The 17,554-nt window shown below is 29.5% G+C and overlaps 1 protein-coding gene and 1 long non-coding RNA gene across 7 annotated transcripts; one reads left to right on the plus strand and one right to left on the minus strand.

The window, feature by feature from the left end:
* Positions 1-7: 7 nt before the first annotated feature.
* Positions 8-575, plus strand: LOC106785157. Its single transcript, XR_001381495.1, has 3 exons — positions 8-172; positions 301-378; positions 493-575. It is a non-coding gene; the product is annotated as an uncharacterized LOC106785157 (long non-coding RNA).
* Positions 576-1,256: 681 nt separating this feature from the next.
* On the minus strand, positions 1,257-14,577 carry LOC106785091 (carnitine O-palmitoyltransferase 1, liver isoform). Of its 6 annotated transcripts, XM_014745297.1 has the most exons (16): positions 14,092-14,577; positions 6,697-6,860; positions 6,492-6,628; positions 6,115-6,391; positions 5,528-5,851; positions 5,215-5,414; positions 4,913-5,117; positions 4,722-4,829; positions 4,608-4,633; positions 4,159-4,221; positions 3,637-3,699; positions 3,248-3,362; positions 2,897-3,166; positions 2,660-2,809; positions 2,366-2,575; positions 1,257-2,260 (listed from the first exon to the last, which is right to left on the minus strand). In XM_014745297.1, the coding sequence occupies exons 2-16, from the start codon at positions 6,835-6,837 to the stop codon at positions 2,156-2,158; spliced, it is 2,394 nt and encodes a 797-aa protein (XP_014600783.1). In that variant the 5' UTR covers positions 6,838-6,860; positions 14,092-14,577; the 3' UTR covers positions 1,257-2,155. The 6 variants fall into 6 exon arrangements, with proteins under 6 accessions (XP_014600783.1, XP_014600774.1, XP_014600740.1 ...); XM_014745288.1 differs by lacking the exon at positions 3,637-3,699 and having other exon boundaries at positions 14,092-14,576; XM_014745254.1 differs by lacking the exon at positions 4,159-4,221 and having other exon boundaries at positions 14,092-14,573.
* Between the last annotated feature and the right edge of the window lie 2,977 nt (positions 14,578-17,554).

Below are 17,554 nucleotides of genomic sequence, written 5' to 3' on the forward strand. Positions count from 1 at the left end.
ATATCGATATTGCTTTGAGGCGCAGTCACTGCAGTGCGTGCCGCTGCTTGCAACGAGATGCACCTGACCATTCGTTGATTGTTGATCCTTACAAGTAAGATTGATTCGTTTTAATTCAGAGAAGTTAACATAACCAATTAATTTAATATTCAGCTATAAACACATTGTTAAGGTATTGACATTTTTCTGACTGATTGTTTAACGTATTTTATATCTGTTTGGCTCAAATATTTAATTTCATTCATATATATGTGTTTCATATTTAAATTTAATATTTTATTTACTTTTCTTAATTTATAGGTTTTCCTCTTCATCTCTTATCAGGCTCATTGGTCTTTAGTAAAAATTAACAAATATGAACACAACGGATTTAAACGCGTATGTTTAATATTTTATCGATATATTATATACTCCTTGAAAAATAATTTTTACATGCACACACATACGTATATATAAAATTAATTTATGTTTAATGGAATGTTTTATATGCAGCCTTGCAATTGAAGCTCTACTCAATGAAGCAAAACTTGGTGCGCAAAGAGCTGAAATAATGGGACCATCAGGATGGGTAAAACCTAGAGAGACAATTAATAAAAGATTTCTTCATTCTACGATACGTAATGTAGTTATTTCTAACGAACACAAAACCGCGAAGAAAAATAAAGTATTACAAAGTCAAATATCTAAAGAAGATAAAAATCAGAAGAAATAATTTTTGTATGTTATTATATTTATACATATCTGATGTATTCTCATATCTAACATATTTTTTTTGTGATTCATTAGTTATATGATTATATAATAAGAAAATTGAATTCATATAATATATTATTTATCTTATTTATTATGCGCTGTATATATCTATTTATATATAAATATTACAAATGTTTGCTATTTTACATATTTTTGTGCAAATATTAATGAAGAATAATATATGACTACGCTTAAACGAATATGATAAAAAGAAAAACGTTAAATTTTATTGCATTGATAAATTTATAGAATAAAATTTTTTATTATTTAAAATAAAGCGTAAATATGTCATTTATTCATATTATATAATAAGTAATACTTTTGTTTAAAGTTTAAAAATTGCAAACTCGATATGTAATTATTTTTCAAAATTTATACAGTTTACGAAGATATTAAATATTTAGTAACATATAATCGTAAAGATTTATATTTAATTAGATGCATATAGACGATTACAGAAACATTTGTTAACTAAAACTATAATAAAAAGTGAATAATAATTGCATTGTCAAACGTTGAAATATTTTTAATTAAGAGCACCAGTACCTCTAACAATACCTTTAACAAACATGTATTAAAGAAAATATATATAATAACATTACTTTCCTAGTATAAAATAAAATGAAATATTATAAAATTTTGCATTGATAGGTTGCAGATATTAGTTTATGGCATTCTTAAATATATTTAATTATACTAAAAGTTGATATGATCACATAATATTTCAGGCATTCGTATTGTTTCTTTTATACGAGCAATAAATATTATAGAGTTCTCGATCAAAATACAATTTAGTCCAAAGTTAAGTTCGAATAGTATTTGATGTATTAAAGACAGTCACGTATCGGTAAATTATGATAATCACTATAAGAATAGCATATTAAAACTGTAACTGTTGCAATCAACGAAGCAAATATTTAATGTGAATAAATATGAAAATAAAAGATTGAATATTTTGTGATTTCAATATAAATGCGATTGCATTATTTATCGTTTTGTTGTTTAAATGTATTGTAAAAATTTTAATGCTTAGCACATGTATTTAAGCATTTTTATGATGTCCTGTTTTAAAATTCTATATAAAAGAAGTGTGTATAGAAAAGTTAAAATGTATTATTGATGTGAACAACATTAAAGATATATAAAAAAAACTATTCCATAGCAAAATATAATAAATCATTGATGGAAAAAGAGCAAATTCTTTCCTTTTCTTTTTATACAAATGCCCTATTATATAGTTACCTTGTAACAATTATTCGTATAAAAATAATAAAGAGTACAAATTTGCATGTATTCAATGTGAACTCTTTAAAATATTAAGAATTAAATTTTGATATATATACTTTGTAACAGTTTTTGATGTGTGCTTCATAGCCTTTTGACGCACCAATAAATAAATTCCTTATGTAGAACCATTCTTGTGCTGTTGAACTTTCTTCCTTTCCAAAAGCAATGTCTTCATATCGGCAAATGCCTTTTCTATTTGTTGTGCAAATCTAGCTGCATCCTATTCAAAATGTATAACCAGTATAATGATTAATTTAGAAAATAACTTTTTTATCAGTTCATTCATGTCTGATTGGTAATTTAATATTTGATTATTGTACATTACCGTTACTAATGAGCTGCGTTTACTAGAAATATGAAAGAATATAACGTCTTCTCCAGCAATAATGTATGAAACCCCATAACCATCATCGGCAACAGGTCCAAATCCACCACCGGCAGAAATACAATTGGGAAATTTCTTCAAATCTAATTTGGAAGTTTGACCATGCGGAGTTTGAGACGTAGATAATCGCCAAGGTTCACTTAAGACTTCCTAAATAATTTTTTGTTCACTTTATCACTAAATTTTTTTATATATAATTTCATATTGTTATTGAAAGATTTTTATATCAAATACCTTCAAAAATGGAGAATCTACTTCAAGATATTTAGACACTACATATAAACAGAAAAGATGTCTGTCTATACCCTTGCCACACATAGCATCCTGACAATTTTGTTGATGCTGTTGTCCTGCTGCTTGTAATAATTTATATTTTTCGTCTAACTGTAATATAAATACAATTGTTATTCGTATTTCTTTTATTTTTGTTTTCAAGTAGATACCGATATGACTTAATTATATTTATCTTACCGTTGCATTTTTATCTTCCATAGATTTGACCCATGCAGCAGATTCAATGGTGCACGGTCTAACGGTTTCTGTTCTACCTTCGCGAAATAGTCTTGTCATGGAAGCCTCGTAAGTGAGATTGAATTTTCCAGCATCACGATAATACGCTAATTGTAATGCCATTTGTATGTATGCATCTGGCGACATTGAGCTGGCTTTCATAAAACCTTTACCATAATTGTCGTGAACATAAATACGCAATTCAATATCATTTATTAATTTCTGTACAATCTATGAATAAAAATAAGTTATCAATAATTTCTCATATGTATGATTATATGCGTTTGTACGTGTTTATTATTGATTGAATACCTCGTTAGAATGATTTATAGATTCTATACATTTGGAAGACAAATCCCATTGGAGTCGGGTAGGGATTGGTGGTATAAATTCTGGAGTACCTGCGTTGGTTCCATCTGGTTTGTATCTGATAGATAAATAACAGTTTCAACTAAGGAGTATTATTTAAATATAATTATTTTTACAACCTACAAATTAAAGCAATTCTTTCAGAACAGTAATAATAAAAATTACATATTTAAGGGACATAAGAAATAGATAATTACTAGGTTGTTTGTTAGTCATGCACATTTACCAAACACTTAAAAAATATGAAAAAAGCACAATAAATAAACGTGGGTCGTTAATGGTGTTATTTTCAATATAGCATAAATAAAATCCAAACATAAAAAGAGAATTACCCTGTCTCCAAAGTACTAGCAATAACATATTCCCAGAGAGATCCCATAACAGGTGCATCAGCCCTAAGAAGCAGAAGATCAAAATATGAATAAATAAATTAACAAATATTTTTTGGATCACTCCTTTACCGTCAAGTACTCATCGGTGATTCTGTAGAGATCGAAACAAAGAAATAATAAGACATTTATATAGTTCCTCCAATCTTTCATGTTAACAAAATATATATATTTTTTTTAATATTTTGGAATATTATATTAAAAGTAATAAAGATATTTCAAGTATACAAGTTAGGTGAAATATTTTTGATAATATTTGTATCAAGCAAGATCCGTTCCATGATATTTTTTTAAAAACAAAGATAAACACTTAAATATAAAAAATAAGTTTTTTTGGCTTATACAAAGCAAAAAGTATCACCAACACCTAATAAAATATTACCAACACCAAGCCAAGCATAGAAAGAGAAAATAATACAGATATAAAACATTTATAAACCATTCAGTTCGAATTAAAATTCTTACTCTCGGTGGGCTTCTTCGTATATTAACAATTCCCAGAAATGTGCCATCACCGCAGCATCTGCCCTGCAGTACTTATTGTTTACATATCTCAGAATAAAATTTACTAAAGTAAATATAATTTGATAAATATTCATGCAATTGCATGATAATATTATTTCTGTATTACAAAAATTCTTGTATTAAATTAAATTATTATCAGTTTGATCTGTGAAACTAATTAGACAAAATAATTTTTTTGCATGAAATTATAATAATCAAAAAAAGAAATAATATCAAAGACTGAAGAAACGTTATACGAGGAATAAATAATAACAAACAAAGTACAAATATAAAAAACGAGTAAACTATCATATATGTTTCAATCTCCTTATCGTCATTGATGCACGAACAGTTTGTCACATAATTATTATTCGTGCTTGATGTATTTTTCTACATAAAAAACAACTTACCAAGAATGTTCTGCGTTAAAGCCGATCTGTAAAATATATAATCAAACAGTTAAAATAGATACACTTACGATTTTACGACTTTATAAGTTTTGCTAGCAAAATCGTATCTCTTACTCTCCCATTACTTCCAATGCATAAAGTAAAAGACTTGTCGAACCACCTATCGTAGCCTTTACCGTGTAACAAAATTTGGCCATAATTATCTAATTTTTCAGGATGTTGCTAGAAATAGAAAATCATTGTATTAACATTTAATTAAAGAGATATTTGAAATGCTTATATTTAATAAAATTATTGTTACTCACAGTGTCGTATTCGTATGGGAAATCATCTAAGGCAACAAAGAATGCTGCTTTTTCAATTATATCTAAAGAAATTTTATTTACTCCTTTCGAGAAATGTTCATTTCTGGCTTCTGCCCAAGGTTTTCTTTCTCCAGCTGTTAATGCAGCTAGTTTTTCTTCGCTTTCCGCTGGTTCAGATTTGTCCTTCAAAATTTGTTGAATTTGTCTAAAGACAATGAACATTTATCAATTATAATGAATTTCGATTAGAACAAAATATAAATAATATAATCTAATTATTTTTTAATATAAAAGGCCCTTACAATTCTATTTCGCAAGGTAAAAGGATTCTATTTTTGTAATAAATAAGGACTTTGAAATATTTTCCTTTGTGATATACAACTATGTGCTTGGAGTCTTGATAATGAATTATTTTATCTGTTTCAATACCAGGAATTCTTGTAGTATTAAATAATCTTTCATATTGCCAGGAACATAAAGGAATAATACCTTGCAATAAAATCTAAAAAATAAAACAAAATAACAAAACGAAGCAAAATATAATAATCTCGAATGACACGTAATATCTTAAATATAAAACAAGAGAATTTTTTCAAATTATAATATCGTACTAACCGGTTCGAGTTGTTGACGTTCTATGAGCCGCCTATATTGTAAGCAAAAATGAATAGTGCTAGCAGCGCGTGCAGCTTGATTTGTAGTTGGATGCATGAGAATGGCATCTATTCCATAAAAATTAGAATTTATAACGAGCGGCGATCTACCTCGAAGGTAAACATATTCTTCCCACCAATCGGATACATAATTGGTAGACCACCAAGACTTAAGTATTAAGTATCGTTGAAGTTTCACGCCTATACCATTTTGAAATTCTTTAGCTAATCTTTCCATACGAATATAATTTTCATCGTCCAATAGTGGTTTGACACTACGAAGGTACTGTTACGAAAAATAAATAATACATTAATTTTACCGCGTACAATATGATAATTGTAAATAATTATTCGTATGCAATCGATTAAGAAGCTTCTTCGAATTCGTCTCGATAACAGTTTTTTCTTTTATTTTGATTTTACTTTTTTCCTAAAAATTTCCTCATTCGAATTGTCGATTCGAGGTATAATCTTTTTCCTATGTCATTCATTATTTAACATTATTTAATGGATAGCACATGAAAGGAAAAAAGCATAACATTATCTAACCCGTCTCATAGTATCTTCTACCGAAGGAAGAGGCAGTCGAGGCAGCGAACCTTGAAAGCTATAAAGCATGGGCTTGTGCCAACCAGAAAGAAGTTTTACGAGTATGAGCCATATCTGAGTCATTTTGGAAGGTTTTTTATTTTTTCCTCTTAACTCGTACATCCAGCCCTTATAAATCAGAAGCAATTTCAATATGTATCGTAAGATATATATGACGATCAACCACAAAAGTACGCTGATTACAAACGAACCAGCGATGTGTGCGGGTATAGAAGACCTAAAACACGAAAGATCAAAAGTAAAAAAAACATGCCAATGAAATAGGACATTATTATTTCTTGTAACATTAATAATTAAATGAAAATAATAAAAATTACCCGGAAAGATATGGTGCAACTTTACCAACGAGATCGTAAGGAACTTTGTATCCGGCGAAATGAATCGCGGTGACAATAATAACGGTAAGCCATAAGCTTCCCAACGACGCAGGATATACACCACTCCTCAAGTTATTCTAAAATGTAAAAAATAAATTAAATTAATTTCTATCCAACATTATAGAGCATTTTCTCTTCGACTTACCATAAATCTAAAGAATCTCTTTTTCCAAGATCGTACGCCGGACAACCAAACGAGATTTAGTACCTCACGGTCAAAGTTCACGTCAAAACCTTCGTGGGTGATGGAAAAACTGAATGCGACGGCTGAATGAGCTTCCGCCATTTTGGTATCACCTTTCTACGCTTCTGAAAAGGAATAAAATCTTCTTAAATGAATGGACAGATAAACAAAAATGACGCGTTTCCGTCGACGAAAGCTAATACCGAGGTAAATTATCGGTCACATCCTTGCACGGTAAAAGCTCATTGCGACGAAATTGCACCATCGAGAGGATGAAGATGCAACAGGGTGAATGGAGACGAAGCAGTTGACCTTAGTTAAAGTCGCAATTATAGTGGATCTGACACGATCGCGCGTATAGCATATATATATATATACGTGTTATACGCGTGTGCGTGTGTGCGTGTTGAATAATGTGCGCGCGTGCATCCGTGAGGAGGATTGCACAACAAAAGTTAGAACTAGTGAAGAACAATGTCAGGCAAAAATAAAGTTTGCTATATCGTAACGCGTCTTAGATTGTATCGATTAATTGTATTTATCTACGATTTGATAGATATAACAATGCGTGGCTTGATAATCGAATAAGGAATAGGTTTAGAATGAATAGTACAAATATGACACATACTCTCTCTTTCTCTTAATGGTACTTTACGTTGGAATGAGAGTTTGTTTCGTTAGAAAAAAAAAAAAGATAAAAAAAAGATACAAAAGAAATAAAAAAAAAACCAAAAAAAATAAAAACGTTTCAAAGTATTTTTTTTAATACCAGCCACATATACGTATACATATATAAATGATACTTGCCGCCAATGTTTAAAGCTAAGAACGGAAGTAAGTTTTTCTTGAGGAAAAAAAAAGATACCTGCGTTATCAAGGCCGTGTATTCGATGATTAAAGGAATTAAGTTTCGTGACAACGCAGCTTGAACTTTGATCGAGACTTTAGTTGTCGTCATCGTCGTCTAACCAACGGCCGTCGTCTTTCTTCTTTCCCCTCTAACACTCTTCGTTATAAATTGAAATACACACGCGCGTAGACGGCGCATGCGCATTTCGAGATAAAAGAGGCGCGTCGGCGGCGAGAAAGAACTCGTGATCAAAATAAAAATTAAAAAAGTGTCTTATTCCCTATATTATGTTGTTATTAAATGTCTCTACGCACGGCACCTGTTACATTTAGATTTCGCTATAATAAACGATAAGAAATAAACCACGGATTGGAGAGTATAATATTGGTATAAATGATAAACAATCGTATAGTTATTATACGGTACTTTACAAAATAGTGTCAAAACAAGTTGGATTGTTTCAACGTGAAAGGATACTTTAAGAAATTTAAAACTTTTTCAAGAGAGAGAGAGAGAGATGAGAAGAACACGGTCGAATGAATGATACGCGATGCACGTTGAACCGATCGTATTAAATTGTTACGTAATAACGGGTGTACACCAAATATAACAAATCACGTCTCACGAACACAACCACAATACGACATCATTATATTTATCGTATATACGCGTTACGATGATGACGTTTTTTCAACTGTCTGCTACTACTTGCAGCATTTTGTTATTTGCTCGTTGGTACCTGTGTTATATAAATTGAATTTATTTGCTTGTTTTCTTTACCCTCCCCTCCTCTCTCTCTCTCTCTCTCCTTCTCACCCCTTCCCTAATTCCAATATCTTTCATTGTTTTTTTTTTTATTTACTTTTGAGTAGTTTGTTTTTTTCCTTTTCTTTAACGTTTCAACGATACGAACGTTTGGACAGATAACAAAAAAGGATGATAAATTAATACTTTGCATCGTTCAACAAAAGGAAAAAACAAACAAAACAAAACGAGGTTATATTTTTAACGACTGCGTGGAATTTAAATTCGTGTCTCTCAACCTAGTCTGAAAGTATCCAACACACGCAGGATAACATTACGACTTTCCACAAGTAACGAGTGAAAGTTCGTATGAAATTAATCCCCTTACCTCGAGCGATTTTATACTACGGTAACAACGTTCTCCAACACTGCTCAAGTAGACTGTTACTTTTCTTATTTTACACTTTTATTAATAATGACGACTAACAGTAATATGGTTACGATTCAAAGTCCGTAAACATTTATCAACGTACAACAAGCGTACAATATTTTATATCTATTAATGTATAGTAGGAAAAAATTTTATCTGTAAAAAATGGTATCAATTAGATATAATTAAAAATAATCTAAAAATACATTTTATATTATTTATCCCTTTTATTCTATATTTATTTTGTTTTCTCGAGTATATTTCTGTAATTATTTCATTTTAAAATAATCAAATCGAATAATTGTGTGTGTATTACTTACTCTACGTAATTGAATTATTTATGTACATCATATCGTTAAAAAAAAATTATTTTTTATCTCATAGATTATTTTTCTAACAATAAGGAAAATATATTTCATATTTTAACAATTTAATAATTCATTTTACGCTATTGCATTATTTTACATACGTCAAAGCATATCATTATCAACGTGTAATATATGCGTATTACTGCAGCGTTATTTACGTTGCAAAAATGTTAAACTTTAGACGATCAAAATACGAATAACGAAGAATATATAATTGAACTTTATTTTATTTTATTTTATATTTTATTTTTTTGATATCTAACAAAAATATAATTGATTATAAGAGTAATAACATGTATATCTTTCATTAGGATAAGCGATCGAAACTATATCATAAACTATTTCACAACGGACAATGTTCAATCAGTACGCACAATACGTCATGTTAAAAGGAGTAGGTCAAGCACGTGTTTAATATTTTTTGTTTGTTCATATGATGATGTGTCTATATGTTCTTATCGATTCAATAGTGTAGTAATGCTTACGCGATAATTATTTATCTTTCCGAAAAATTCTTTCGTCTTTTTCGAGCTAATTTCGAATCATGTTGTCGTTGTTTCCTTCCTTTTAAAAATAGAATCCAAGAAATTTGAACAAATCGACAAAAATCGTTGCCAACGAATCGTCGATCGTGTCTAATAAAATGATAAAGAAAAAGAAAAAGAAGAAAAAAAATAATCGAGCTTTGAAATACCGAAAAAATAAGTTCCAGGAACAGCAAAGCAGGGATTCGCTTATCTGACATTTATAATATCTTGTTTATACGACCAATCGATCGATCGATGCAATTGCGAGAAGTGTTAACGTTCACTAACGTAAGGACAAAATATTTACGAGAGAAACTCGTGTTAATTTTATTCCCAATATGCAATTTACAAACACGCGTACGTACTTTTAGGCATAATAAATATTTATAACACGCGCGACCGATGCGCAATAATACTTTTCCACGTGGATTACACTTTGTTCAACGGTTCGATTACCTAACCAGTTTAAAAGAAAACATTAAAGACGCATTTCATTTAATCGTAAAAACAAATTCAAAGTGAATCAGAATAAAATAATGATTTTGTTACTTTCTTTTTCTTTTCTTCTTTATTTTTTTTTTTTCAATTTTTTAACTTTGCGAAACGCATTAGTTACTTAATCATTTGATTTTAATGTATCGGATTTGTTGATCGAACTACTGACTAACATATATTGTCTAACATATTGACGATATACGCTCGTAATCAATTTATTTTACGAGTGTACGAATTATGTAGATTATTTTTTTTTTATTCTTTTGTTAAACGAACATTCAATTAATTGTTGAATTATTTTCTAATAAAATTTCAATTATATATATATATAAATTATATTAACATTTTCTAATGCGTTTCAACATTATTATACGATGAACGTTCCTATTCAACGAAACAAACTTCATGACAAGAGAAACTCGACTAGGATTTAACTTTCACGTTATTTTTAATCTTATAATGATAATTTTAACGTTTCCAGACGATTTATATAAATGGTACAATTTTTATTATTATCAGTGAATTATGATAAATTACTATATAATTTTGTGGATGATTATAAATAAGACTATATGCTCGAACAAATATTTTTGTATGTTTATTTTATTGTTTACAGAACGTACTCGTTTTTAATTCTAATTAATTATTAGTCAATTTATTAAGAGTCATTTTTATAATCCTAAGTTAAAGTCGAATTTATGTTTTTTCGATTACTGTATAGATCGGTTTGATTTTGAAAGATAAAAATATGGAGAATTTTTGAGTGTACTTAAAATTAAACTTCTATAAAGATTAAAGAAACACGTTAATTTTACATGAAAATAATCGCGAGTCTCGAATGAATGTAATAGAAAAATATGCGTTGTGTATTATCTGCGATAAAAAGAAATCAAATGACTTTGGAAAATATACGTCACGATTACTATTAAAGGTACAAACCTAAACGAGCAACATTTGATCAGCTGATAGTTCCATATAAATCCTAAGATTATTCATACAAATATTAACAGACTGTTAATTGAATGACAATGAAAAGAGAATTAATAAGAAAAAAAAATGTTCAATTTACGATAAAGTAACAGGAATAAAATAATTAAACATTGTAAGGATTTTAATGGTCAGAATTAATTTGGTTCTCATCGTTCAAACAGATTTCATCTCAGAATTCGATATTTGAAAAATTAAAATATTTTGTTACTTAATATTAGAGCAATAAATTGACATTTATATTACCAACGTATCAATATTAATAATTTATTCATTTATAACTTAATTATTTAGTTAGCGTATGTTAAAAGGAAAATTATTAAAATTAAATGTTAATTTGTATATTTTTTTTTCTACTCTTACTCGTAAACAATTTATTTTAAATTCTATTAGATATGTACTATATAAATTATTTGCATTATTAATAATGCCGAAAATATATAAATTTAATGCACAAGTTTACATATGACTTTTATAACCCGGAAAAGAAAATAATCTATGTTAATGTTTTATTATAATGACGTGTTAATAATATTCAGCATGAAGATAACGTAATTTATGACAAATAATAACTTTCAGAAAACGAATTTCACATAATTTAATATTGATAATCAATCGCTTAATTACTTCTTTTACTGAATTACTAATTATAAAAAAATTGTAATACACAGAAACCAGATGTTTAATTATACTATTCAGTAAGGTAATCATATTGTTTTAAACGAGACAATATGACACAGTATTGAATATCGTTTGCTCATTTGTTTAACAAATTGTCATAATAAGACAAATATTATATTTACAATAAAAAAAAAGATGAAATGTTTAGTTTAAAATTGGACGTTACGTACTTTATATATTTGATGTTCTTTCTCTATTTCTTTTTTTTTTTTTTAATAAAATATTATAAATAATACGAGAGTGTCGATTAAACGAAAATTGTTTCTTCCATGTCTCAAAATTGATCAACTCATTCACGTATTGCGTAAAGTCGTTCGCAAATTCAAATATTTGCAAAGAATGTTATCGTCCATAGAATTAAATAGATTGTAGAGATGTTTTTGATCTTTTTTATCGGATTCGTAAACAAATATTGAATATACTCGATAAAGCGAAATTTAATCTTTTAACTTTTGCTTCCGAAATATCGAAGAAACTCGATCGATCCTTCGATCGATTAGAAGAAATATAATCTAATAAGTTGAATCATTCCGACTAACAAGATGATTATTTATCTTTCCTGCGTTGGATTATTTTCATCGATTCAATAACCTTATCGATTATTATAGAGAATATTATCTTTCTAAATTATCTTATTCATTAAATTCAGTTCCCAATTCGATTGCGATCATTGTTCTCGTTTTATTATTTTTATTTCTTTTTGTAGAAATAATATATGCTCTCAATAAATTGAAAAATATATTACAGACAATTATCTCCAACAATTTGTGTTGGATCTTTCGTTTAAAAGAATATACGAACGTGCACTGGATGGAAATCATATCATAATTTTTATCAGATTATAATTAATATTCGTGTTCAGAATTCCGGTTTCAGCGGATTAGCGGTACTTTTCCAATAAATAAAAATAATCATATGAGTTTGTATGCGACGAAACTATGAATTATTTATGTAAAAAAGCGTATTCGATTTCGTTGTGAGAAAAAAAAAAACAAAAGAAAGAAAAAAATGTCTTGATTTTTACAGTTGTCAAAATGAATCACCTTATTAATATAAAAATATTCAAATAGTCTGCACAAGTGAGTTTGAAAGGAAACGCCTTTAGCTTTTTTTTTTCAAATTTATTGCATACGTTAACATTTTAATCATTTAATAGGGTCAAAGATTGATTAATGTTAAATATTAATAAATACAGCTAAACATACTTCTGATATTTTAGCAAATTTTTAACGTCATTGTAACGACTTAAGCAGACAGTCGAATTTTCATACACATATTCACTTACAATATTGTTTGTCATCGTTAAATGTCAGCGATAATTAAAAAAGAAAAATGAAATACCTTACATTTCTGTAATTTAACTCTTTCAACCGTGGCTCATAGTGGGAGAAATAAAAAAGTAAAATTGTTCAAAAATTGTTTCTCAACATTTTTTACTTAGGAGAAATACAAAATTATGAACAAACAAATAATCGATTAATTGATCTACCAGTTCTCTATTTTTTATTTTCCCCTAGAATTTCGTCAAAAAAAAAAAAGTAATTGATCGTTGATGGAAAAACACGAATGATTTAGTAACGATAATAAACAATAAAAATAAAATTGTATTTAATTTATATGCAATAATATTATATTCGATTGATAAGTATAAAATAAGAATTTCTACGAGATGTTACTATAGTAAAAAGAAAAAAAAAAAAGCAACCAGGAATATAGCTATTTTAGTTTTGCGTGAAATTCGTCATCGTGCAAATACTTGCAGTAAGTAAGTATTCAGGTAGAATTTGTCCGACCTTTCTTTTTTTTATTCTTTATTTGTTTTATTTTACAACTTAAAAAGATGAGAGAGAGAGAGAGAGAGTAAGAGGGGAGGCGGAAAGAGGAAAAGGAATAAGTATACGATGTAGATAAAGATGGAGAAGTGAAACGCGAAGGGAAAAGTAACGGCGCGAAGGAAGACGGCTTTCTATTGGCTGCCACTTTGGTCAGGTCGAGAGAAAAGACGACACGAAAGCAGCAGCGCACAACAAGCAAGTTATATAGTCGTATATACAACACACATCCTCCTCTCATCCTCGTTCCACGTTCAGATGAGAGCAAGCGTTTCAAAAAAATTATCACGCTTTTTCTAATATTAGATACGCTCTTCCATGTTCGTTCTCGTTCGCTGTTCTTTCTTTCTCTTTTTCTATCTCTCTATCTCTCTATCTCTCTCTTTATTTTCTCCTCTTGTTTTATGACGACGGAATAAATTCGCATAATTTTTATACATACCGAACTGAAAAACGATGTAACGATGATCCCTTTCTCTCTCTCTCTCTCTCTCTCTCTCTTTCTTTTTCTTTTTCTTCCACGTACCAAAAAGCGATGAACGAGAATGGTTTCCCTTGATATTTACGAATAACGACAGAAATTACCACAACTTTGAACAAATACGAAAGGGTACAGTTATATCGAAATACGTAATCGGATTTATTTTCTTTCGCTTTTTTTTTTCTTTTTTTATTGTAACCAGAAACGCGAATTTTTGTTAAAAACTTTGTTTTCTTTTTACGGAAGAGACACGTTGGATATAATACGACTAAATGCGAGATATCGAACAAACCACAGCAATGCCAGGCACAACCGTAGATCGCGTAATACCGAACGCCACTGATTCCGATGTTAACGAGTGTCGAAAGAACGCTCTCCGCGAGTAGCCGAACATTTACGGAAATGTACGATTTACACCTGAAGACTTTACGACTACAATTTCGCATGTATGTGAATGTTTTTAGTATTTTTACACTATCAATAACACCTACTATGTACGTAGTGTAGTAATAGTAGTAGTAGTATAACTACATGCACATCTAAATATGTTTACTTTAGTGGTTTTCCATTCTCACGAATGATCTGTCTACTTATATTTTGAGAAATACATATATACGCTCTATATGATCCTAAACGCAGGATCGTATTTTATGGGTTTTTAATGTCCCCATATTGTTCCAATAATTATCTTGTTTTTATGAAACATTGCGCGCGCATGCGAATGTTATCGTAGATGAAAAATATTTGAATATCTTTATAACTAACATCTTATCTACGCATAAATTATTTACATAGAATTAATAATTCGAATATAATATTATAGTAAGAATTCGTATTTAAAAAAGATTTTTGTATTATTATTAATATTAATATCGCAAACAAAATCAAATTTGATAAAAATTTGTTGTACATTTTTGTCGTGCATTTGTTATAAAGTTTTTAAAAGTAAAATCGTAATATTTGGTTATTATTATTTGACATAAGTTAACTAGTAATTAGCCATATTTCTTTAAGCAACTTTTCAGATTTTTATTACAGTCTTAGGAAAGTTACGAGCGCTTTTTTTATTCTTTTCCGGTGTTGATCTTGCTACTATATTTCTTGCGGCTTCTTTTATAAGATCAGTGCTTATATGTATATATACATATATATGTTATTACACAATATCTATCTGTTGTATACATTATAGATAATATCTAATAACAGATAATTAAAAATTGTAAAATTAAGTTCGTTCTACATTATCATACTTCTTTCATATAAGCATCTTATTACACAATGATAGCATAGACATGCTATAATTAAATACGATAAGCAACGATAGAAGTAATGCGCCTGTTAAAAAGATAACTAAAATACGAAGATTAATATTATTGTATTTTTTTAATATAATAATAATAATAGATAATTATAATAGATAATTATAATAGATAATATTGAATAATAATTTCATAGTTTAAAAATGAATTTGGCTATTAACTTTTGTTGTTTTTTTTTAAACTATCCAATCAGCTGTTAGACATAAGTTACATAGTTTTCGTTACCAATAGAGAGTTTCGAAATGTGTCAAATGCAATGTTGAAATATATGTTAAGGAGTACTAAAAAATCTAATTTTGGATGAATTCCAAGAATATCGTCGCGTATTAAGCAGGGACTTTCTAGCTTTAATAATGAGTTTTCTAGTAGTCTAATGTAAGACGAAATGACTTCAGTAGTATTTCGAAGACGATATTATAAATTTTTGTACAGTACTGTCATCTCGATGTTTTCTGAATAGTTTTGATGTATTTGCAATAATCGATAATGCTGTTATTTACCGTTAACATTTTCAGAAAGTTCAAATGTTTGCTAAGTGGTAAAACTTTTTTCTGTAACGGTAATGTAACTCGCTATTTTATCATCGTTTAATATTAAAACGAATACCGTAAGAACGCTGGCAAGGAATATTTTTTTCCAAGTGTGCTTGCGCCTTGAATTTGTGGTTGCGTATGTGTATAACATATCTCCCACTCATGACGTGCCATTTCATAATTATTCAAAGTGTAATAATTATTTTCAACTAATAAACGATAAATAAAAAATATTTGATATTATAAAATTGAGCAAATAGTGAACAAATATGAGCACTTATTCATTTTTGTTTACTGTTGCAAACTTCGTTGCTTTACTTAGCATAGGAAAAAAATGTTTGGTATTTCAATCAATAATAACTAATTAAATAAATAATTAATAAAGTGAGCAATTATGGATTTTGATTAAGCAAGTAGCGTGCAACTAAGAGCACTTATTCATTTTTTCTGCTGTGAAGGTTCCTTTCTAGCGTTCTTATGGTAAAACGATTACGTTGCACATCACGTCGGTAAGGTAGATATGTATGAAAATAAGTTTGACCCCTTGGTAAGGATGTTTCTAAATGGATTGTGCATTTATAGATGGCATTAAATCGATGAAGCTTTTCTATTTGAAGCAGACGTCGCAAGTTGGCGTTCTGAATCAAAAAGAAATTATGTTTCGTCGTTTGAACGATATATGCTTTTGTACCCACGCGCAGTTCTGTTAATGGCATCGCGCGCTTATGAAGAGCCGAATCTAAAGTGTCGTTCGGGTTAAGTTTCCGTTCGGTTCTTCAAAGGCAATAATGAAAATAATCTCGAACTTTTGGCATACGAAACGCGGTAGTTATACGTTGTCAATGTCATAGTGTTGTTGCTGCAAGCTGACGCACTAGAGGTACTTAAAAGTGAGGTTATGTAATTGTTTGTTAAAGGATCTTATGCGCGGCGCGTTCGATGCCGATGCTCGATGACACGTTATATTACAAAAAATTATATCGAGAAATTATTGAAAAAAATTTTGATCGCTTGATAATAAGGTAGTAAGAAATGAAATGAAGCAATTGAAGAAAAAGAGTAAGTAGAAGAAGAAATAAAATATGGAAGGTGAGACTCGAAAGAGAGAAAAAGAAAGAATAAGCACAGTTGAAGGATCGACGTTCTCGTTGCATCGTTATTAAGATACTCGTAAAGTGTAAGTATAAGGAAGAAGCAAGCAAAAGTAGAAAAAGAGATGCCGTATAGCAAAGAAGAAGAAGAAGAAAAAGAAGAAGCGAGATAAATAGAGGAAGAGAGTGCAACGTTGTCATTGTTGTCCGTTGTTGGTCGAAGCTGGTGCAGTTGGGTCGGTTTTGCGAAGGCATACGAAACCGTTCGTTGAATTTTTCTCCTTGACAGATCCCTCCGGTACATTCGGTCTCGTGCTCCTGTCATCTGTCGGTGGCACGAGTTGATAGTAGCAGAGCGGCAGCGGCACGCTCTTTCGACTACCTGTTATGCCGACGTCGAAGCACGCCATAGCCCGTCTCTGCCCCCGCTCCACCGACCCATTGGCTCCCCCCTCTTTGTTTCTCTCTCTCAATCGGTCGG

This window comes from Polistes canadensis, unplaced genomic scaffold, assembly GCF_001313835.1.
Source record: "Polistes canadensis isolate GaletaPanama2010 unplaced genomic scaffold, ASM131383v1 scaffold_2, whole genome shotgun sequence".
Classification (NCBI taxonomy): Eukaryota; Metazoa; Arthropoda; class Insecta; order Hymenoptera; family Vespidae; genus Polistes; species Polistes canadensis.

What these genes read in the sequence shown, in the direction of transcription:
- LOC106785091 (XM_014745297.1), bottom strand. Translation starts at nt 6,837, where the DNA reads ATGGCGGAAGCTCATTCAGCCGTCGCATTCAGTTTTTCCATCACCCAC. An exon ending in AGAGATTCTTTAGATTTATG is followed by an intron (nt 6,629 to 6,696) that starts GTAAGTCGAAGA and finishes TTTACATTTTAG; the next exon opens with AATAACTTGAGGAGTGGTGT. An exon ending in TTTAACGCAGAACATTCTTG is followed by an intron (nt 4,222 to 4,607) that starts GTAAGTTGTTTT and finishes TAAGTACTGCAG; the next exon opens with GGCAGATGCTGCGGTGATGG.